The sequence below is a fragment of the Cylas formicarius genome, unplaced genomic scaffold (assembly GCF_029955315.1).
Source record: "Cylas formicarius isolate icCylForm1 unplaced genomic scaffold, icCylForm1.1 PGA_scaffold_3__17_contigs__length_32017465, whole genome shotgun sequence".
Taxonomy (NCBI): Eukaryota; Metazoa; Arthropoda; class Insecta; order Coleoptera; family Brentidae; genus Cylas; species Cylas formicarius.
This window is the reverse complement of record NW_026844326.1, coordinates 5,439,734-5,465,985: the sequence shown is the minus strand read 5'-3', so window position 1 is coordinate 5,465,985 and position 26,252 is coordinate 5,439,734. Positions and strand designations below refer to the sequence as shown.

The following is a 26,252-nucleotide window of genomic DNA, read 5'->3' as shown; positions in this document are numbered from 1 at the left end:
TAAAATTTAATTAATTAAAAATCTGTTCAGAGAACAATATTCTTCAAAATTTGACTCTGCAACAAGACGTATAGTCTGCCACCGAGTGAACCAACCAATTTTGGAATTTGTAGATCATCTAAGTACAAGGAGTAAGTACTATTTAAAAAGCGTTGACCAACATCATACAGGAAAATAACAAACAGTAAGGGAACCAAATGCGACTCCTGAGGTACCCCTGAAGTTATATTTGTACTCTTGTACTTATAACAGGGTAGGAAACGCGTTTCCGGATCTTGACCTATTTCCTCTGAACTTTGAAGCCTTTGAACGACACTTAAGACGGTATACAAATTAGCATAATTTTGTCTTCGAAGAATCGAAGATGTTGAGAGATTTTTGATCAATTGTTGTTTTTAATGTAATGAAGTACAACATTGGCAAGTGTGGGCTTGCTTTCGGATTCATTGTCTTTGGTAGGTTATGGTGAAGTGTAGTGTAGTGGAATGCTTAATATCTTTAATGTGGAAAATTTGTGCAGTCCCGCGATTCGAATTGAGACAGGTCTACGTCTTTGGAAACAAGATAGTTTATAACTCTTGACATTTTGAAATTGCTTCCATCCTTTCTCAAACCGAATTCTATAGCCTTTCAGACATAACAAAGCTGAAAATATTCGTTTATCTTCTACTCAAAAACACATTCAAAAATTTAAAGAACTAACGTTATGACTAGTGACGCCATAAAACTTTTCTCAACTGCCAAACACTGTGGTAAATGTATCGGCGCACCAATTGATTTCCTGAAACGGAAAAATCGGTTCTTTCAAAAGATTCCAACTTCGTCCTTACGCTACGTGTTATCCCAAAAGAGGAAATCATTTGAAATGTCGAGTCTATCATAAACAGACTTCCATCTCAAACGGCATGATATGGTATTGATATATTGAAGTTATTTGAAACCATAAAAATCCTCAAAATGCAACATAGCTATCGGCAAAGCGTAATTTTTTAATTTTAAAATTTCTAAGGTGTCGACACGGCTGGGCACCTGCGTGTACTGATAAACGTTTGGATTATTGCTCGGCGAGAATAAAGGCGCTTCCGTGTATGATAGGCCAGGCAAGTCATGCCAAATTTATTGATGTCAAGACTTTTCACTACCCATTTAAGCAAGTAAAAAACGTTAACAAAAGGAAAAAAATCACAGTCAAACCAAATGCAAACAACAACTTTTGAAGATTCCGTTAGCTACAATTGAATGATCATTTTTATATATCCTCGGAGTTTCTCAACAATTTATCAAACTATAGATAACTATTATTGCTGTACATACCTTAATTAAAGCGACATGAGCAATTCAAATGATTGCTTATTGTAATTTACTTAAAATGTTTACGTCAGAAAATATAAAAATATTCATTGCACCGCAGGCCCGTATTAATAAACTAATTGAAAAGTTTAAAATGGACGTAAAGTAACACCTTATTTATATATTTATTTACATAACTACCCATTATGCATTTATTTGTTCCAAATATCACCGGAATATTGTTAACTAATTAATAATAAAAAGGAACCCTTCAATTTTTTTTTTTCAACGCCCAACGAAGCGATATTAAAAAAAAATTATACCGCATTTTCGTCTTAAAATTAGATGAGAATTCGCCGCCTACTTTTTGTCAGAAAGGTTTAGCTAAACGCACTGTACATCTATGTTGCACCTTTTTTTTGTTTTTCTTTCTTTACTGGATATGCTTCATCTAAAAAGAAATCGTATAAACGTAGGTTCGGAATTTCCAAGTTTTCAAGATACAGGATTTCAATTATGAAAAAGCTTATTGTTAAAATTGTTGAAGTTTATTGTGTATCCAACAAATATTCGTAAAATTTTTATTTTTTTGTTTGTCATGATTTTGTGGTTGAAGTGGTACTTTCAGTGGTTTATTCAAAGCATGTAACCAATATTCCAGAAAAAGTAGATCTCGCCAACTTTTATTTGTTTTTTTTTTTATTTAAATACCCCGTATAATACCATTATATTTTCGTTTTCTGTCAATTAATATTGCGGATTGGCTTTTTTATTGAATAAATTAATTAGTATTTTGTGTTGAGTGCAAGATGGCATGTACAAGTCCGCTACAGCTGAGCTGCTGAAAGGCTACCAAATATAAAATATATAGGTCTTAGTTTAATAAGGCAAACTTAATTTATAATTTCTGATGAACAAGTCAGATTTTTTTTGTTAGGTTGATCTAGCACAACTTTAGGGAGAATTTTTATTTGTTTATTTATGTAGATGAATTTTGAATGTTTTTTATTATTTTTAATTTATAATTATCGTTGTCTACTAATTAAGCATATATCATTTGCCATTATCATTATTATTATGTTTGAAAATGAAAAAAACAGCTTAGCAAAAAATCGTTTCAAATTCTTGTTGAAAATATGAACTTTGGGTGACTTACAAGTTATCAATTATTGGATACTGCATATCTAAAATTCTCTTATAAAGGAATTTTATACTTTGTCATGACAAATGACCTCTGTCCTATCCGAGGGATTTCAGTCTGGTTTTTTTGGGAGTTGCATAACAAACAATATTTATTATTATTATTTTATTATTATTATTATTATTATTATTATTATTATTATTATTATTATTATTATTATTATTATTATTTTTATGTACTATTGCAAGTTCTGTTTTTTTTTATTTCTTTTTTCATATAGTGTAACACTTTTTTATTTTTTTTTAAGGAACCTTTACTTTCTGCAATGGAGATTCATTATTATTAGTAATTTGAACAATTTAATATCTAAAATTTCAATGATAAATCCGGATAAACCGATTTTTCTATTTTTTAACATTGCTCGCGCGTTTCCTTTACATGCTTACTGGATGTTTTTTTCAAATTCGTTACTACTAAACTTGATAAATATAAATTAATATAAAAATATTATTAAAAAAATTAAGTGCGACGTTTTAGTTTTTAATTAATGATTAAACATGCGCATAATAATGAAAAATTGTGCAAACAGATTCATAAAAATTCGTGGGCGTTTTAGGTAAAAGGTAAATATTTATTTTAAGCATACAATAGACCATCTTTATTTTTGTCCCGTCCCTAAATATGTTTGGCTGTAATTCGCTGATAAACGAATAACGATAAAGCTATGTTACCAATATCCTATATGTGAATTTTAGAGTGGTTTAAGATAAGTCGCAACTTTTATCTTATTTAAGGTCGCTTGCTAACATAAAATTAACGTACTTGTGAAACTATTCTACCATGCTACTTAGCTGAAACCGAAAACAGTTCTATGAAAAATATCCAATCTAAAAAGATTAAAAACGAATGAAATATTGTTCATTTTAGGCATCAGACATAGTTCATTTGAAAAATAAATGTAGTAGTGTTTTTTTTTCATTTTGTTAATAAGCTTGGGTTAATAATACATCTTGAGGATCAATCTGACATTTTAAACATGACCTACAAATTCCGAGAATGCGAATATGGAAAACATTACAATCAAACCCCTATATCCCTACAAAATCTACTTATGTCAAAAATTTAGACCTGGCGATGAAATTAGACTGCTAGACTAGAAAACTATTTTATGAAGTTTTTTCGAATTTAATTACAAAGGGTACATTACTGTAACAGAACGAAATATTAAGCAAGATACAAAATATTTTTGGTGGTTTATTCGCAACCACAAAACACAAAAAGTTTTCCACAAAGAATGATCATAAACAACAACCTTAGTATCTGTAAACTTTTCTCAAGTTTCTTTAGTAGTGTCTGTCTAAAACCAATTCCATCACAAGAATGTTTTAATGTTGATCATATATCGAACGAAAATAAATAAATCTTTATGCACTGTCAATCCCCAAAAGGGACCTGGGCCAGACGGTTTTCCTTCCATATTTTTAAAATCATGCCCCGATCTTTCTGAGCCCTTCTTTTTGTTATACAATAAATCCATCTTAACTGGTAAATATACTGGACTAATAAATAATAAAGTATAAGTAATAAAGTATTGTTAAAGTTTTTTTGTTATTAAAACCTTTAGTCACCGGTAAAGTAAATCCAAGATTCTTTAGAACCTTTTGAACAAATATTTATTACGTGCATCTCAAAAGGAAGCATTCAATGAAATATCCAGGTCCTTTACAGGTCCTAAAAGTTCCGTTTGTGGTTACCTAGGTAGAGATCACTTTTAATTTTTTAACAATTTAAATTTAAAATTTAAAAATTAAAATTTTAAATTTTAAAATTTAATTAATTAAAAATCTGTTCAGAGAACAATATTCTTCAAAATTTGACTCTGCAACAAGACGTATAGTCTGCCACCGAGTGAACCAACCAATTTTGGAATTTGTAGATCATCTAAGTACAAGGAGTAAGTACTATTTAAAAAGCGTTGACCAACATCATACAGGAAAATAACAAACAGTAAGGGAACCAAATGCGACTCCTGAGGTACCCCTGAAGTTATATTTGTACTCTTGTACTTATAACAGGGTAGGAAACGCGTTTCCGGATCTTGACCTATTTCCTCTGAACTTTGAAGCCTTTGAACGACACTTAAGACGGTATACAAATTAGCATAATTTTGTCTTCGAAGAATCGAAGATGTTGAGAGATTTTTGATCAATTGTTGTTTTTAATGTAATGAAGTACAACATTGGCAAGTGTGGGCTTGCTTTCGGATTCATTGTCTTTGGTAGGTTATGGTGAAGTGTAGTGTAGTGGAATGCTTAATATCTTTAATGTGGAAAATTTGTGCAGTCCCGCGATTCGAATTGAGACAGGTCTACGTCTTTGGAAACAAGATAGTTTATAACTCTTGACATTTTGAAATTGCTTCCATCCTTTCTCAAACCGAATTCTATAGCCTTTCAGACATAACAAAGCTGAAAATATTCGTTTATCTTCTACTCAAAAACACATTCAAAAATTTAAAGAACTAACGTTATGACTAGTGACGCCATAAAACTTTTCTCAACTGCCAAACACTGTGGTAAATGTATCGGCGCACCAATTGATTTCCTGAAACGGAAAAATCGGTTCTTTCAAAAGATTCCAACTTCGTCCTTACGCTACGTGTTATCCCAAAAGAGGAAATCATTTGAAATGTCGAGTCTATCATAAACAGACTTCCATCTCAAACGGCATGATATGGTATTGATATATTGAAGTTATTTGAAACCATAAAAATCCTCAAAATGCAACATAGCTATCGGCAAAGCGTAATTTTTTAATTTTAAAATTTCTAAGGTGTCGACACGGCTGGGCACCTGCGTGTACTGATAAACGTTTGGATTATTGCTCGGCGAGAATAAAGGCGCTTCCGTGTATGATAGGCCAGGCAAGTCATGCCAAATTTATTGATGTCAAGACTTTTCACTACCCATTTAAGCAAGTAAAAAACGTTAACAAAAGGAAAAAAATCACAGTCAAACCAAATGCAAACAACAACTTTTGAAGATTCCGTTAGCTACAATTGAATGATCATTTTTATATATCCTCGGAGTTTCTCAACAATTTATCAAACTATAGATAACTATTATTGCTGTACATACCTTAATTAAAGCGACATGAGCAATTCAAATGATTGCTTATTGTAATTTACTTAAAATGTTTACGTCAGAAAATATAAAAATATTCATTGCACCGCAGGCCCGTATTAATAAACTAATTGAAAAGTTTAAAATGGACGTAAAGTAACACCTTATTTATATATTTATTTACATAACTACCCATTATGCATTTATTTGTTCCAAATATCACCGGAATATTGTTAACTAATTAATAATAAAAAGGAACCCTTCAATTTTTTTTTTCAACGCCCAACGAAGCGATATTAAAAAAAAATTATACCGCATTTTCGTCTTAAAATTAGATGAGAATTCGCCGCCTACTTTTTGTCAGAAAGGTTTAGCTAAACGCACTGTACATCTATGTTGCACCTTTTTTTTGTTTTTCTTTCTTTACTGGATATGCTTCATCTAAAAAGAAATCGTATAAACGTAGGTTCGGAATTTCCAAGTTTTCAAGATACAGGATTTCAATTATGAAAAAGCTTATTGTTAAAATTGTTGAAGTTTATTGTGTATCCAACAAATATTCGTAAAATTTTTATTTTTTTGTTTGTCATGATTTTGTGGTTGAAGTGGTACTTTCAGTGGTTTATTCAAAGCATGTAACCAATATTCCAGAAAAAGTAGATCTCGCCAACTTTTATTTGTTTTTTTTTTTTATTTAAATACCCCGTATAATACCATTATATTTTCGTTTTCTGTCAATTAATATTGCGGATTGGCTTTTTTATTGAATAAATTAATTAGTATTTTGTGTTGAGTGCAAGATGGCATGTACAAGTCCGCTACAGCTGAGCTGCTGAAAGGCTACCAAATATAAAATATATAGGTCTTAGTTTAATAAGGCAAACTTAATTTATAATTTCTGATGAACAAGTCAGATTTTTTTTGTTAGGTTGATCTAGCACAACTTTAGGGAGAATTTTCATTTGTTTATTTATGTAGATGAATTTTGAATGTTTTTTATTATTTTTAATTTATAATTATCGTTGTCTACTAATTAAGCATATATCATTTGCCATTATCATTATTATTATGTTTTATGTATACGTGAAAACGTTGATGTCTATCGAGTAACCACTTATAGGCACGACTACAATACCAGTTGATATGATCACATCTGGTTACTCCAGACGACGTCTTCGCCATCTAATAGGATTAATGTAAACTTTTATAATATCCTCCCGCCAATTCTTAAACAACAATAAGATTAATGTAAAATTTTATAATATCCTCCTGCCAATTCTTAAACAGCAATCTTAAACAATTTAAAAAAAATGAAAAACTTACGCGTACTTGGAACTACTTAGTCATCGGATAATGAACTTTCGTATTTTGTATAATCTTATTATTTGATTTGTCTGTAATATAATAGTTATTAGTTACTTCTGTGTATTATTGTATCAAGGTTTTGTTATTTTTTAAGTACCCCTTGTTGTACAACTTATCTGAATGGTTAATGAAGGTATATTTTATTATTATTATTATTATTATAATCATTATTATTACAGTCTTTATTGAGAATTAAGAAACAGGCATGATGTACAGGAGTACAATATTCTGACTAAGTTAGCGACTCAACGTTAACCCGACTCGATAAATCTCCATTATACACCTTTCTGCAATACGTAATGCATACTTTTTTTTTTTAAATATACTTAATACTACAAGAGACCCCGCACTAAATAAAAATAAAATAGGGAGAAAGTATTAAAGTGGAAATGGAGAAATAATTATCTAACTATTAAAGGTTCGCCGGTTCATCTTTAATGCTCTTTCGAAACAAATTTAATTACGATAAGGCAAAGAAGTATAATTCGATTTATTTACACAATACGGTGAAACTAACGCCTTCCAGTAGCAACTTTCAAATTCATGTTTGTTGAACTTTCAACGCCTTGTATCTTGATTTTCTTTATGAATCACCCTGTGTATCTGATATTTTGATTAGCACTCTCCCTTGCGACAAACTTATGTCATAAACTATGACTTATTTTTCAGAAATTTTGACTCATTTTTCACAAATTCTGGATTATTCCTCAGAAATTACCCGCATATTGGGTTGTTGAAATCGACTGGGTGTACCAAATATTAATTAATTATTTCAATGAGGGTAATTCAAAAAATAAAGAAAAATACATGAAAAAATCAACACAAAATATCGGTCGGGCTGAAATGTAAAAAATAATCATATTACATTTAAATCTCAACGTACTTTTCGCTCAATAAACTTCTAAAAACATTTTCTTTTTACCCGTTTCCAGAAAATTTAGTATAATACTGGTGACCTATTTGTTTTTGATAAGCTAAACGTTAGACGTATGTGTCCTTGGTAGAGAGAATGGGTCACCAAGCCCAGAGTAAAATGTTTCACCGATGTATTGTGTCGTTCGATGTAGGTGCAGAACTGCCGCTGAACTTGCATACGCAGACGAGCGCACAACGAATAAAGAAATACGTTGACCTTATTAAGTTATATCTCTCGGAATAATCTAGCGTTTCACGTCGCGTAATGACTCAGAGTGAACATATGTTGGTCGTAACAATGTTAGCTCGCGAAGACATTTTTATTTGCTACTTGGAAATATCCAGATAAAATTATTCGTAACCCAAAAAATTTACGGAAACATAACATACGGGGCGACCCGTTCATTATAGAACGAAGCCTTATCTCAGAATCTGTCCTAAAAATCGTTTTATAAAACACTTGAAATTGCTCTTCTATATGGTTGTCGAAATGTTTGTTTTTTAAAACAACGGTTTTAAAATTTTTCAAAAACAAATCCGAACCACAAAATATAAATCATTCTTAGAATATAAGAAATGGAGAACAGGCAAATATGATATCAAATCACATTTACACATTTTTAAGGGTCTATTTTTATAATTTCCTAGATGACGGTTTAAGGCAGAGATTCATAAGGTTAACGTGTTTTTAAAAAAAGTCTCAAAAAATTATTCTGTTAGTCTCGAATAATATAAATATAAATAATTAAAAAAAAATAAACGCATATTGAACAAAAATAAAACGAAATATTAGAAAAAAAAATTATATAAATATAAGAGTGGATAAAAAAATGTATAGAATGTCAACAATAAGATTTACATGTAAGATTTCTTTGTTTAAAAATTTTTGTATTACCTAGCTTAGACTTTGTATTTTATATCAATTTTGTGAAAATTTCTGTAAATATTTATTTGCATTTCTGCAATATGTGGCAGAGTAAACTGACAAACTTGCTTATTTATGTAGATGAATTTCGAATATTATATATTATTTTGAGTTTATAATTATTGATAATTATATATATTATTTATTATCATTATTATTATTATGTTTTATATACACGTGAAAACGTTGATCTCTACCCAGTAACCACTCACTACAAAACAATCTTAAAACAGAAACCTTAACAATTTAAAAAAAAAGTGAACAGTGAAATTAATAAAATCAATTTTTAATCCACTAAAAAGTAAAATTACAAACTCGAATGTTGCATATTCAATACCTTATCTAAATTGCCAAAAAAAGGTATTGCAATAATCGGCATGATTAATTCTGCTGAGTTTCAGTAAATTTTAACAAGCGAATCTTCAATTGGTGATTTAAATATGATGGCAAAATTAGACAATATTTATAGTTTAGGTAATAAATCAGACACCATTAAACTACATTTTGACAATGACACCGCGGAAGTTCGTGACAGTAACAATATTTTTATTGGTGATTTTTATATATTAAACGCAATTGAAGAAAAAGTAGCCATAATTAAGTGGCATTATGCAGAAAACAGTCTCAGAGCAGTGACTGAAATGTTTTCAGTTTGTTTTCCTGCTGAAACGATAGGTTCGATTCAATAATAGAGCAGAAGAAAGAGACAATAGCGGTTCGAACTTTTTACCGCATGTGAAGGAAAACAAAATGATTAGTACGAGGATTCCTGGAAAAGCCGTAAATAAACATCAAACCGCAGCGTTGCGCACAAAAAACAAATATTTTTCCTATAAATACGAACAACATCAAGAGCTCCGGAAAATAATGGTAAGGATTTTTTTAAAAATATTTAATCATACTCGATGCCAGTATCCTCAAAATATAAATAATAAAATAAAATATAATGTTATTGTGTGAATTTGCGGACATCATATTATTGTGCCATTTTTATGGACTATCATCTTACGGCAGAATCCTATTTCGACTTATTGACAATCAAATTGAACCCGCACTAGAATTTGTTCGCGAAGATCAGTGGGTCTGGTACCAGAGGGATGGTTATCCCGCCCATAATTCCAGTATGATTAAGGGGTATTTGGCGAATCGTTTGGCACCCCATGTCACTTCATCTCTCGCCGAACGACATCTTTCTGTGAAAAGTGTTATCTAAAAAAATGTAAAATTTGAAAATCTTAACCAGTTCCAAAACGCTATTTCCTTAGAATATGACAGGATTTTACAATATCAACTAAGCAATGTTAGAAATGAATTCAATGATCGCTTAGGATGTTGTTAAACTGTTAATGGAGTGTTGTTTGAACATTTACCTAAAATATAGGTAATGTTTATTTATAAAGATGCTTCTCTTTAGCAATGTTTTGTAGCCGTATTTTTCTTATAATTATTAATTATTAAAAGATTTATTATTAAAAGATTTGAGAAACAAATTTATCGTCGTTCCTTAAGGGTTAGTTTATTTTGAATGTATGAAACCAACCATGTCTTTGTAAACCAACCTTTGTTGGATGTCAATGTGCAGCTGGACGTCGTCAAGTTTTGGAAATAGAGTCATGGAAAATATTCGCTGGTGTTTGTTGTATATACCTTTTGCAATTTTGCCATTTCAAATTTTAATTCAATAACTGAATATTGACTTATTAAAATTTATTTAAACTCGGCACACGAGTTAATCATACCGGTCCCTTCAAGAGGGTATATTACAACTTTGCTATATAATGCACAGGGGAGCCAATATTGGGTCACCTAAAAATTTACATTGGATTTATTAAGTGCTATTCGGCAATGCATCACCTGGTATGTAGATTCGTGTAAATCGAATAAATCTCAAGTTGGCAAAAGGATTCATAAAAAAAACTCGCACAAGAACCCACATGATTCTCAGTCAAACTAAAAAACATGTATAAGTTACAAAATAGAAAAGATAAATAGAGCACCCTGAAATGCAACAATTACAGCTGAGATAATCTCAACCGAGGGACACGAAATCTATTTACAACCTTATATTGCTTGAAATTTTCTTTAAAATGATGTCTCATATCACATTTAAATTTCTCTCTAAACGGCCAAAGCTCTGAATTTAATGGCCCAAGAAACAATACGAAAGTAACTAAACTCCCTAGAGAGTTACAAACCTATTTTGGTTACTCTCTAGTCTCAAATGTTTAAAAGTGCAATCATAGATAAGCTGAAAGCTAAAGGTTTTCTTAATTTACTAGGGGTGGAATTTCCTTGTCCAGAAAGATGTTTATCAATGGGGATTGTAGTATAGACACCAGACACTTATTTCGGAAGGCTGGATAGTTAAGAAGTAAAAGGCTACAGGTATATGCGGTGCAGCAGTGGGTCAAATTTGTAGTCGTTCCTTGAAGCTTCCTTGTTGCTTAAACCGTCTTTTAAGTGAAATTCATTCCAAGAATTTTTTAACGAACAAGAAGGTCTTAAGAACCCAGTGTGAGTATTATCCTAAAGATAACTTAACGATATACCAATTTGGAATGTATAAAACCAAACGTGTATGTTTTTATTGTAAACCAACTTTTATTTGATATATCATTGTCCAGCTTGACGTCGTCAAGTTTTGGAAACGGGGTCATAGAAAATATTCACTAGTATTTTTTGAGTTGACTTTTTGCAATATTACAATCATATCTAATTCAATAGTTGAAGATTGGCTTATTAACATTTTATTCAAACTCGGCATATGAGTTAATCATACCGACCCCTTGAAAGAGTTATATTACAACTATGCTGTAAAATGTACAGGGGACCAATATTTCGCCACTAAATTTTTATATGGGATTTCCTATGTCCCGTGCGGAAATGCATCAGGTATATTAGGTATTACTTCTATGGAAATAAAAAATTATTTCTTATAATTTTTATAAATTTGAACTCTTGAAGAAAAAAGATTTTGTTCTGGTGTTCTAGAACCACGGCTTAATGCGTTTTTTAAATAGCACACCCTATATATCGGTTCATTTTAGAATTTGGAATACATTTTTCAATAAGGGCATGGCATAGGTATGGGGAAACTTAAGCCAAATCTACTCTATTTCTTGAAAATATTTTGGAGCGATGGAACACCACCCTTTTTCAATTCCGTGATCCTTTCGCGCAATACTTCTAATGGGCCATCCACTGTGCTCCATCTGGTAAACTAAAAACGCATGAACTGCTTTACACAAACACAAACATTTTAACACAAGGTGGTAATTATCAAAAATAGGCAATATTAAAAAAAAGTAAATGCTGGAAATGATCGAAAAAATATTAAAAACTTAAATCAGGTATACATAATAGACATAAACATTCAAAGTCAAAATATTTATGTCAATTAGTTGGTTTTTTTTATATCAATTTCAGTTTTGATTAAAAAACACTAAGGTGTATAAAAAAAGTTAGTTTGTTGATAAAGAGACGTTGAATAAAATTTAAAAATTTTAAGAATTTCATGTAAATATATATTTTTATATATATGTATTTTTTTTTAATATCCGACATTTAACTTACACCGTCATATTTTGAATATAATTATTATTATTATTATTACTATTTTATCACTACCACCACAGAAAGGTCTTTATTTTGGCTTGTAGTGAGTTTGGAAATCAATGTTTGACAGTTTAATGCCACTTTTTTTTTAAAGAAAAGCTCAATGATGGAGAAAATATTAATTTATTACTTTCAACATTCAGAAAAATGTACAATAATAATAATAATAATGGAATCTTTTTTATTGACTAACCCTTAAGTCTTCTGTTGGTTGTATGTTTTGTCCATCTGATTTTTTTTCAACAAATGAATCAATGTTCTTCATTAAATTTGGTCCATTTTGAGAAATTAAACAAATTTAAAATTACGAGGCCTGATTTATATGATTAAAATTGTCAAACGATAGTAGTACATGCAATTCCTCTAGTGCTCGATTGTCTTTTTCTGCCATGTTTTCTTGTTATGTTTATATCAAATTAGTAGACGCTTGACAATAGAATAACGTTTTATTGCTAATATTTCGAAATTACAACTTTTTGAAGTGGTTAATCCATGAATATATGAAGACCCGGCACATACAACACATATTTTGAAAATATAAGTGAATTCAAAAATAAGCAGACCACCCTGTATATAGTCGATATAAGAAGATACATAGCGCTAGTAATGAAAACGCAACCATCGTGATTAAAGTGACTTCAAAATTATTTTTAGAATTCTGACCGCTATGGGGCGTAACCGTTATCATAAGTTTAAAAATGTGGAATTTCATCAAATTAAGATAACGTCAAAACACAATCATTTTCAGGATCAGATAAAATAATCTCCCGATAAAATGGGAGGAGTGTTTTCGTTAATCCGATCTGCACCTTCAAAATTATATAGGGAATGACAGAGTTCGTATGGAGTTTTTGGAGATTTTCCATCAGTTTGCCTGTTTTTCCTGCGAAACAAATTCAGCTGAAAAATGTTGGATGCTGCTTGTCCTCTTCGGGATAATTGTACTGCTAGAATTGTCTTACGCTCCAGCTTAATAAGCTAAATAAGTTTAAACTTTAAACTAAGATCCCGAACGCTTAACTCTTATGCTTAGTCAGTTCGTTTCTATGGTGCAGAAGTATGGACATTAAAAGCAAATTCTATAAAAGGATTATAAGCATTCGAGATGTGGTGGCTGCGAAGAATGCTGAGAATATCGTGGGTAGATCGCATAAGAAATCAATAAGTTTTTCGAAGAGCACAATTTGAAGACCGCGAGGTTTACGATGTAATAAAGCATAGGAAAATATTCTACTTGGGACGTATTATGAGGAGAATTATATGAATTCCAGCGCCTTAGCCTTCAAGGTAAAGTCGAAGGAGAAAAAAAGGGAATGGGAAGAAAAAACTCTCGTTGTTGCAAGGCAATAGGACAGAGATTCAAAATTTTCAACTTATCTAAAATGCTGCAATTAACGGCCAGTGTTATTCTTCTGAACGCGTCCCTAGTCTTATTTTCCATTTATTCTCCCATCACTGATCTTCAAATCTGCTAATCGCCATCTAAAATTGCTACACAAATCCAAAAAAGCAGATAAAATATATTTTGGGACTTTATATTATACCTTATATCTGAAAACTCCCAAAATGCCAGACAATAAATATAACATAACAATATAGTATATCATACTTATGCTTAGATGCTACTGCTATGTGTCAAAATTCATATAAAATTATATATCGGATTACTTTTTAGATTAAATTCTTTATTATTTTCAAATGATTGGACTAATTAAAAGTGCTCGAAACTCACAGTGTTAGAAATATGTTATGATTTCACAAATATTTCACAGATTTCACATAGCTGGTTTACGACATTTCACACGTGATTTACCACTCGATTTGTAATACGAAACAAAAATATAACTGGACATACATATTCAATTTCAAAACCACGATGATCATGTTTCCGGGTTGACAATGCAACGGATATGTATGAAAAAGCGGTTACTTGTTTGCAATTAAAAATATTTTTAATGAATATTAATTAACATCTGGCGATCTTAACATATGGTTTCAGTTATAGCAACGAATTAGTTTCACAATTATTTTTAGACTGATATGCACGGTGATGTTGAAATTAATTTTGTATTTTTAAACTATAAATTCAGTCAATATAAATTATATAATTTCTTACCGAAGAAGCGATGTGGGTTCGCCTCAAAAGGGAATTTCAGAAAAGTTGAGAGCATGTTTTGAAACTTTAGAATTTTAGTAATTTTGACATACTGAATCTGAAAATGTCAAAATTTTGATCCGAGAAGTAAGTATGATTTTTTTTCTTACAAAATAGGAGAAGTTGAGTTTTCTTACGAGAAAAAGGTACACTTGCTTCATGTCGCTAGGAAGGGCCGTTTACCAGGAAAATGGATTTGCAAAATACACTGTTTACATTAAATTGTCAAGGACATTTTTGTTGTTTTCATTACAGAGTCGCGACCCTATTCAATTTAATTTCCAGCAACATTAATTTGCTTTAGTAATCCCTCTGGATTCTCTACTTTTGTGGCATAAATGGAATGACACATACTACCCCATAGATAATAATCTGATGGGTTTAAGTCAAGCTACCGAGTTGGCCAATGTACTAGGCATCCTCAAATTACACTTCTTTGCAAAATTTTCATGTAACCAGTTTCTTACACCCTTCCCAAAGTGGTCCATCATTCTGAAAGAACATCTCTACCCATATGCTGTTATAGTTTGATTCATTAATGTCGGGACATCCTGTACACATGAGTTTTTTTTTCGACCTACAAAGATAATCTGGTTTTAGGATTTTGAAACGTATGTAAGCTTATTATTACCTTTACCTACATACCATTTAAGTCCTAATGGCGTTAAGATCACAATAAGATATATGATGTAATCAAAGATATCGGATAACAAGCGTGATTGTTCACAAAATGCGAACACATCAATCATAATGATACGTTACCGATTTATCAAATAGCAAACAAAGGCAGTGAATAAAATTCAGATAAGTTTTGTATGTAGTGAAACGTGACCAAAAATGCATTCATAAATCTGTTACAACGATCTTCTTCCTTCAAGTCATTTCATCGCTCATTAATATGATCGTAGATTTTGTTTTTTTTTGTCAGATGTAACACGAATTAGAAAGGTCATGAAATATTTGAAAACTGTTCAAAATATCTATTAGATTACATAATTGTAAAATTTAAAAAAATATATATAACAAACAAACAAAGAACGATGCTTACCACAAGTATTTTTATTCCTCAAAAAATAAATCCGGGAAATTATACGGTCCAAAAACTCATGACAATAAAAGATTAAACACTTTATTAGAATTAGAAGATAATCCTCATCGTACATCTTCAAATCATTATTTTAGGCAACGAACAGGTGATATTACTACTTTAGCTGAGCGAAGATGATCCTGACTATAGTTTTGTGAAACCCTGGTGGTAATGTGCAACTTAAATCCATTTTTTATCGTCGAATACTGTTTAGTGATTAAGCCATGTTTTGTTTCAAAAGTAAAGTGAAAAAACGAAATTTGAAGTATTTATTATGCCCGATGGATGAGATAAAATAATACACAACATTCACAAAAAATAAAATGTTTGGACAGGGATTTCGAATAACAAAAGAGGGGCAAGTGCGTGAATATTAAAATACGACATTTTCCGGACAGTAGATTGGTAGAAACGGATCATTGGAATGACCTGCAAGATCCCCAGATTTCGCTTCACTAAAATTTTTTCATTTAAAATCAAAAGTGTATGAGGAAGAACTAAAAAATTTAAAACAAGAAAAATTAATGAAAATATCCTAAGTAATATTTCGGAAAGGCTTCAGTTCTCTAAGTTTCAGTTAGATGCGACACTTTCTTTACTGACAGAAATATAATTGTGACAATCGACACATACTTTTTGGTCCACTGCAAATGCAAATTTTGATGGACGTGTGCGAGTATTTTTCGTGAAATTCAAAGCCTGCTTTTTAAATTTATTTCATATTTTAGCCATTCACTGTATGTTGATAATTTTAGCAACTATATGAATCTAGCGTCTACGCGGATGATGGAATCTTAGTATCTCATTGTAAGTCACCAAATGCGAAAAAACAATCTTAACAATCGTTTAAAATATTCTTTTTCTTCTTATTTTAAAACTTGATACGAGGGCTTCGGTGTTCTTCCAATGGGTATACTAGTATTTAATGTGCCTTACTATGCAACTATTGCCAGTCGATCATCGTCCATTCGATTGAAATGGTCTCTCCATGCTCTTAGTATAAACTGCACGTCAGATATTGTTCTAATCTGATTGCATCTTGTTCTGTGTCTGAGCCTTTTACTCGTCAATGAGATATTCGTCTTTTGCTTCCGACATTTATGAATTGATTCGCTCAAATCATATTGCTCGTGATGTTAACTCCTAGATATTTAAGAGACATGAGCTGCTCGACACTTTTATTACAAATCGCCAGTTTACATCATCTGGGTTCATATTGAATTTCGAATTTGTAGACCGTGGCTTTGAAAATATAGGATAAGGTCGATCGGGTCACTTTAAATATATTGAAATACTTGAAATACGTGAGAACATTAAGCAATCGCGCAGTCTGTAATAAACTCAAAACAGAAATAAAAAGCCTAACCTACATCAAATTTAAAAATATTCTTAAGAAAACTCCGACCGATAACTGTTTCTACACACTTGCAGAATTCACGAGTCATGCGATCTCGAGATTTAAGTTTTTATTTAATTTATGGTGTTTTTTGAACGACGACCGTGACACACTATGTGCAATTGTTACAGCACCGGACGGTGACAATAAATTATGTGTGAAAACATAGCTCGCGTTTATACGTTCGTCTAATGCGGCTTTCAAGTATTCCATATTTGGATCGGTCTGATGGCGCTTTACGAATTCTCATCTGAAGAAACTACGATTTTATTTTCAGTAGAGAGTTTGTTCCGGCTTAAATGTTCTCTTTACTGGAAAATCTTTGGCGTTGATAAACTTTATTAAACGCAAATGCTGCACTGATGGATTTGTACCAAAATTGATATCTGCGGTTTGACAAGCTCTCTGATCCCTAATTTGTCCCAAAAAATGTCATTTACAAGATGGCGGCCGGCATTTCGCTAAAACAGTGAAATTTTACAAATTGCTCCGTATAATGTTGTAACAATTAATAAAAATAATGTAAAAAATAATTGTAACAGATTATTCAATATTTATTAGGTATCTGGAGGGTAGTTTAAACCTTGACACTTCTCGCTACCTCATTTATAATTGTATTGTTACCAGAAAAACTAAAATTCATTTAAGTATTTCTGAATAATGTAAATTTAAGGACTACTTACTAATTACTAATTAGTTCTCAGAATTTAAGTGTTACTTATTAAGGGAAATTTAAGGACTACTAATTATTATTCCTAAGGCTAGAAATATAAGGATCAGAGGATACAACAGGTCTATAGAAATCATCTTCCATTGTTTTTACACGAGAAAACTGTCGAGATTAATCTTCACAATACTTCTTTATGTTTTTATGTCTGACCTCTTGATCCTACTCGGATGTATGTATTAATACTTTATGTACAAATTTTTGCTCGGTGCCGTTGACAGCTTGCAACTTCTGTCTGATTTTTTAAAATAATGCCTTCATGTATTCAGGAATATTAATTGTTTTTCCACTACGTCCAGTAATTACCGCTTTCAAATGATTCAATAGATCAGATAACCGGTCTCTTAGGCGATCCTTCACCATTGCATAAATGTCCTTTCTAGCATAAACTAGTTCCTGGCAGGAGCAGCCTGAAACAAAGAAACATATCTGTTTTAATTTTCTATACAACAAGGTATCACTATTGCATGTAGTATATCATATTTTGTGAAACCTGTATTTCTTTCTTGCTTTATTCCTTTATATACAGGGTATATAACATTGTTTTAATTATTTTTAGTTTTAAAATTGAACCTGTGTTCAAGGTTAATTTAGTTACTAATTTTCTCAAAATAAAAATGTCAGTCGATTCCAACAATTAAATATCTATGCATTATTTTCGCTATACTTTTAACGCGTTTTCTATCAGCCGTGGCTGAAGTGGCAGTTAGTGGCTGCAGTACTGCACCACATTTAAAAGATAATAAGTCATTCCGTTAGTTCAAATCCCAATATGTGCGGCATATACTGGTATATGCTACTTTTAAACCTAATGAATCAGTGAATAGTTTAATAAAAACGAATTTTTTACGTTACTCTTTTTAAATAACTAAAAATAAAATTTACATAACTGGTAGAATTGGTTCCATAATGCCAAAATACTATGAAATGACTTGAGTCCAAATCAATTCACTTTATTTTATAAAAAAGTCACAATCTAAAAGTCTGTGAACACTATCACTTTCGAAAAACACTAAATTACAACTAAAATTGAGGTGGTAAAAGCCTGGTAAATAGCCTGGACCGTCTACTACCTTACCCTTTGATTGAAATTCCCATAATAGTAATTTTGTCTTTACTTATTATGACCGGTTTTCAGGCGACTTAGATCGCTGTCTGTGTTACAGAACAGATTTTTTTTTACAATTACTACATATATATATATATATATATATATATATATATATATATATATATATATATATATATATATATATATATATATATATATATATATATATATATATATTCTCACGTATTGATTCACGGATGGAAAAATGTGATGACACTATATTCCGGGATATCATCCGTTCGCTCGTTGAACTCCGACTGGAATCCTGCAAATCTTGCATCCGACTGGAATCCTGCAGACGTTTCGCCAAAATCTCACTTGGCATCTTCAATGCTCGCGCTCCGAAAACACTTCGAAGTGTTTTCGGAGCGCGAGCATTGAAGATGCCAAGTGAGATTTTGGCGAAACGTCTGCAGGATTCCAGTCGGATGCAAGATTTGCAGGATTCCAGTCGGAGTTCAACGAGCGAACGGATGATATCCCGGAATATAGTGTCATCATATATATATATATATATATATATATATATATATATATATATATATATATATATATATATATATATATATATATATATATATATATATATATATATATATATATATATATACTTTCAAATATTGGGTATTACCACTTTTTTCTATAAAATATGATTTTCTATGAAATATGATCACAGGATAGGCAGATATGGTAGGGTAATTTAAGAACTCTAGATATTTTCCTATGGAGATTTTTTAAAAACCGAGTATACAATAACAGACCTAACAATATACGAGTGTTGAGCCAAATAATTGAACAGGAAATATTCGTGCTCAATAGAGATCGTCCAGAGTTTATTTTGAATGCGACTGATCATAAAATGAGAGATAATACTAGAAAATGTTTGGAAAATCATGGTAGATATATTGAAAACCCATAGCCATTTACTGTCCGTTTAATTATCAAATTAAATCAAATAAAATATCTTTCGTCGTAACAGAAAATATATAGGGTGTTCTATAAAAAATAACTTGCCACTGTTTCTCAACGTTGCACAAGTCTAAAAGATAGTGCTTCAAAAATTATACAACTTGTGTATTAAAAGTTTTACTCGGTGACTTCCGTTTCGGTACGCAAATATAAAAAATATCCTGTACCTTTTATAAATGTTTTTTTTTTATTTTGTATATAAATTTTTTGAAACTTGAACGATTCAATCAAAACATGAAATTCGCGCTTTAATTTTTGCCTAAAATTAATGTTGACAATTTATTCTTTTTGAACGGTAACAAAGACGCATTCCTATTTCCCTACTCTCAAACGGTGTTCCGGTGTTCCAAATTTGCGTTAAAATTAACCGACCCGGAAAAAGTGGAACCACAACATCCTTTTACTTTCTATTTAATATCTTACGTAACGTTTAACGGAACTGCAGTTTTAAATTCGGAATTGTTTATAAATAAACAGATATATAACGTTTAAAAGTTAATGAACTACAGACGCATTTAAATTATTTCTTTCGAACGTGGCTCGTGCTAGTTGGCCGAAAATTACGCGTGAACGATTCGACAATAAATTTGCCGAAACGAGCAAATTGCAAAGCGCGCCGGAATTCGCTCGATTAAGGTATGCAACCCAGCGGCGGCTCGTCGAAAAAATTCTAAGGTGTTCTGCAATTCTTGCAAAAAAAACTTACCTTAACCAAAAACAAACACAAACACCTAAAAATTTCAAGCACACATCCTAACAGATCATTCTGAATTTTCTTGGAGGTGTCCTTAAATATCGAAGCATTTTTTAGGCGCTCATTTACAGTTGTATTCAGCCGAAAAATTAAAAAGTCCACGAAATATCGCGGGATTCTCTAAAGTTTAGCACTGGTTGAGAAATTAAACAGTAAAAGCTCTCATACTAACCAAATACTACCTTGCCTTTAGTCGCTGTGATGTCTATAAAAAAAGAGTACACCGTCTGTAAGTAATATCAGTTCCAATGTGGATAAGAAAATATCGTATATTTCTCAAAATATTTCCGAAGTAAAGATTAAAAATTAAGATATAGATAGATAACTATAGATTACAATTTGAACCTAAATGCAACATATTTTACAAAACTTCTGGATTCGTCCTGCGTCGGTTTTTGCTGAGTCGAACATGCTAACGTTTCATCAATCATCCTGTTGAGTTCTTCAGAGCTTGACTGAAACTGGTTGTCATTTTACTCTGTACCTGCAACCTTCCAATAGCAGTGAGGCCAAAAGGAATCCTATACTTGCCACTGTTATCCTTCCTTACATTCAAAACATCACTGACCCCATATCCAAAGTTCTAATGAAATATTACGTCAAAACCAGATTTACCACTTCCATGCAAATGCGGCAAAGCATACATTGGAGAGAGCGGACGAAAAATATCAACTAGGCTCAAATAACATGAAAAATTCTTAACAATAAGACAAATAAACTCATCAGCAGTTGGCGAACACACTCACGAAATCGAACATAAAAATTTATTCGATAAAACAAATTCTTATAATAAATAATATATCAATTATTAATAATTAATATAATCAATTCTTCTACCAACGAAAAATCCGAGAGTCGATAGAAATCTATAAACAACCTAACAATCTTAGCCGCGACTCACCAATATGGGAATCAGTCATCCGAGACGGTGTTCATGCCCCTCCTTTAGCTCCGCCCCCTCAAATAATATATAAGCGGGTACAGGGTAAAATGCTAGCCAGTTTCAGTAAAGCTTTGAAGAAGCAAATATAAAATATATATAACATATATATAACAATAACAATAATAATAGCTGGTCCACAGAGAAGCTGAAAAAAGAAAGTAAAACTTTAAAATATTTAAATCATAAGCGTAAACAATATCCTAATGAGAGAATTCAATTTAACATACAAGAATCTTCAAATTGAACATGTCAAAAATATTACCTATACAAGAAAGACATTTGTACACTAACAAAAAAATGGAGTCTAGCAACAAGGCAGACTGTGGAAAGTAGTAAACGAGTGGTTAAATAGGAACACGATTATAAAAGACACCATTGAGCTTAGAGACGATTCATTGGTCCGAGATAACAATGAAATTACTGAGAATTTTAGTATCTTTTTTTCCTCGATTGCTGCTAGTCAGCTGAATAAATATTTTGATAGAGGTCTGTTCCTATACTACAGGGAGAATTGTTGAGGATACATTCTGCTTCTTGCCCGTCAGTAATGATGAGATTGAAAACATAACTCGGGAATTGCCAAACAAAAAATCGACGGGTTTCGGCGACAATTGCAAAACTTCTTAAAAAAATATCTGTAGATGCTAGAGAGTTTCCCCCTTTTTTTTAATCTTTAGTTTCACGTTTAAATTAGTTTTTAACTAAAAATAGAATCTACTGAGACGGCTACAATGGATTATGCAACATATTATTGATTTACTGGAGAGAGATTCTTTAGATTTTGCATTCGTTGTCTCTAAAAAAAGATTTACTAGCATTGGTTTATTGAAGATACTGTTTTATATATATGAGATATTCATATCACAGAGTGGGGAACACACATAAATACCTGACTAGAAATAGAGATCAATTGAATGCATACAATTTTTGCTGAATATGCAGGATGTCTTCTTTTAAATATATATTACGTCCAGAGTTGCGAGAGACCAGTAATCTTTCCGCGTGTAAAAGAAAATTAAATGCGATTCTAGTAAGGGTCATTTTATGACCTAAATGAATGTACGGGTACCCAAAAAAAAAACGGAATCACTTTTTATAAACTATATATTGTTTTCAAAATCACAGAACGACATTTGTCCCAGCGGTGCTTCCACTGTTCGAAACATTTTTTATATTCATCTTTGGCTATAGCCGACAGCTCATCCCTCGTTTTTTTCTTGACCTCTTCAATGTTGTCAAATCGCTGTCCTTTCATGTCCCTTTTCATACGTGGCAATAAGAAGAGCGAGATCAGACGAGTAAGGGGCAGAGGAACCATGCCATTTTTAGCCAAAAACTGCTTAACAGAAATGGCTGTGTGTACAGGTGCATTATCGTGGTGTCCGCCATAAATCGGGTCTTTTTTGTCGAATACTGTTGCGCAATCTTCTTAAAACTTCCAGATAAAAAGCTTGATTAACGGTCTCACCACAACCTAGCGGCAGAAAGGTGTACTATACAAGCTCTGCGCGCGGCAATTCAATTCCGGTTTTTTATGGGTACCCCCTCGTAGAGTCGTTTTCGGGAATGTGGAGTGTGCAATAATCTCACAAACAATTAATGTACAATTATTTACCTATTTATTTTAGACATATATGTGTTAAAACTTTGTAAAATTGTGCCAAATTTTATACAATTTTTTATATTTATTTTTCTTTGCTTCTTGACACATGTATTTGTCAAACACACGTATTTGTCATTTATATGGATCAATAAAATATCATCATCATTTCCGATTAATAATTGTCATAAAATATATCTATTCTTCTTCATTATGTTTCTTTGTATTTACCCAATAAGCTTAATCTAATTGAGTGCTAATAACGCAAATTCCGTACAATCACGATGTGGCTTTTAGTTTTTTTTTTGTCTTTTTTATTTGAAACTTAATTGCTGCACTATTTAGGCCATTTTTTTTGTTACATCGACAAATTTTTTGAGTAAATGGCTTTCCTTCGTATAAATATAGGTGTATAATTGTTACGTCTAACTTGTTTTTCTTGACCTCGTCTAATAAATTTGTTTTATTATGCTTTTCTTAAAACTTCAACTAGTTGTAATAGCTCTGTTGTGCCGCTGATCGCTAGTACTTTTTCAGCTGTTAATTGTAATAAATTATTAGGCTGCCAGGTGGGATATTTATAAGAACATAAGAATTATAAAAGTTGTGTATTTTTAAATGGGACACCCTGTATGGCTTTCCGAATATATGTAATAATTTACCATTTGTTTTTAATTCAGGTCTATATTCAATATTATAACCATCCATCCGTATTTCCACGACACAACACAAAACAAGCATGTCATATTTTTCAACATTTGTCAAGTCTCTTCTGGCAACTATAACATTTAGAACAATTTAATGAACAAATTAAATGCCATGATAAAATTACCCAAGCATTCATTCATAATTCGACGTATAAGGCGTTTTTTGTTTCCGTCGGAGCTAACTCGTTAAAATAATAAATTAGATCAAAAATTGAAAGTTGCAGCAAGTGTTATATCTGTGATACAATAGCGTAAAATTATGTTGTCCCATTTAAAAATACACATTTTTTGTCATTATTCAAAAAATAAAAAAAATTGAAAAAATAGCTACTCCGTTGGATTCTACGTAAGAAAATCTTTATAGACATTTTTTTCTTTTCGGTAACTTACACATTTGCAGTGATACGAGGAGTGTGGCCAATCACCAAATTTTCTAAATCACCCTGTAACTCGGAAACGCAATGGGATATGATAATTCAGTTGAATACACCTAAAGGGACATTTTTCATTGGTGAGTCTTATCAAGTTTCGATCCTGGGGATCAAAACTAATAATTAAATCAAGTATCAAAAAAATCGCAGACACTAACCAAACTTTTTTTTTTGGTGCATCCTAATTGAAAGTATTCACATTTTCCTTGAAATTTATTTGGGCTTTAAAATGTTAAAACTATATTCATTGTTTGATTTGGTTTGATTTCTATTTTTTTTAATTAAAGGGTACTAAAAGACTTAATTTAATTTGGAACAAACCTCTGAAAAAAAGCAAATTGGGTCGATTTTTTTGAAAATTGGTAGAAAACTAAATAAAAAAAGATTTTCATTAAAAACCTTCTAATTTTTCAATATATTTTATTAAAAAATATTGATTTCGACCGCTAATTGTTTTTCGCGTTATTTTTTTTATACACTAACTGTCCCCAGGAATAAAATTTGCAAAAAGTTGTTAATTTATAATGTCCCGATGTGATGCGGATTTTAGTGGGAACACTTTAAAAAACTTCCGCTTAACACTATCTGCGATTCGGAATTTCTGTGGTTGCGCATCTTTCAAAATTAACCAAACCCATTCTTATTTTCCAGGCTTCAACCATCGACGGCAGACGTAAGGGTGCCTGTCTCTTTTGCCAGGAGTACTTCATGGAACTATACTTACTAGCCGAGTTGAAGACGATCAGTCTGAAAGTGACGACGGTGGATATGCAAAAACCTCCCCCGGACTTTCGCACTAACTTCGAAGCCACCCCGCCTCCTATTCTGATCGACCGAGGGATGGCGATCTTGGAGAATGAGAAGATCGAGAGGCATATCATGAAGTCCGTGCCTGGTGGTCATAATTTATTTGTACAGGTCAGTTGCCGTAGATAACATGCAAACAGATGGTTATCTGCAACAAATAACTAACCAAATTTTGCCGGCACAATAGGAATTCGCTTAGGAAAATAGATTTTGTTAATAAGTTTTACGTAATATATACGAGCTCCAACAACTATACAGTGTATGTATCCAAGATGGGCATGCTAAGCATATACAACTTAGGTTAGATTATGAAAAAAAAAAACAATTTTCTTGGCCTGCTGAGATATTTGGGAAAAACGGGAATTTTACAATATCGATTTTATTTTTTTCTGACTTTATTTGAAGAGATATCAGAAAACTAATAGCACTTTTTAGGAATTTTTTGATTTTATATCAACTTTATTTTTTATTTGACGTGAAAAACAAAAAACACCCTTGTGTCTGATTAAATTTTTTATTACATACTATATGCGGGGTGTCATAGGACATGACTGCCATGGCTTGGGAGTGTGTTGCTGGGATGAGTTAAAATATATACCCGGAACGTTATTCCCACTGGTACAGTGCATTGTCGAACTGTGAGAAACAGGCTAGTTTCCTAGAGCTTTTTCTAAACGTCCCGTTCAATAGGAACTTGTTCAAGAAGAGGCAATGCCTAATACGGTTGATGCCCAACCTTCTACAAGTGTCCGAAGAATAAGTAATCGACTTAACGTAGGCCGGATGAGAGTATGGAGAACTTTACACAATTTTGGTTTGGTACCACATCTTACCTATACAACCTTAGAATTTAGTTTATGCCGAAAGTATTGGAAATAGAGAACAACTGGTAGCTAGAATTATGGCAGCAGAGCTACCACAAGAAGAGCTAGACTATATATACAGCAACGGGGTGGGTGGACCTTTTGAACTAGTACTTCAAAAAAATATATAAATAAAAATTGGACACTAAAAAATAACTATAAATAATTACCATTTTATCGTGATATTAAATAATATGTGACAGGCTCGGTGACAGGTATTTACGTCAAGCAGTTGTTTGCAGCGCCTGCTTAAAAAAACAAATAAACAAAAAAATGAAAAAATGCAATTTTCCTCTTAGCCTAAAGAAAATATGGCATAATCAAAAATG

The 26,252-nt window shown here is 31.7% G+C and overlaps 1 protein-coding gene across 1 annotated transcript in view; it reads left to right on the top strand.

Moving 5' to 3' along the window:
• LOC132699777 (chloride intracellular channel Clic) overlaps window positions 1-26,252 on the top strand; it is a 71,016-nt gene that overhangs the window by 28,924 nt on the left and 15,840 nt on the right. The window contains exon 2 of the mRNA XM_060666661.1: window positions 24,905-25,171. Coding sequence (XP_060522644.1) covers window positions 24,905-25,171 — 267 coding nt within the window. The remainder of the gene's footprint in view (window positions 1-24,904; window positions 25,172-26,252) is intronic.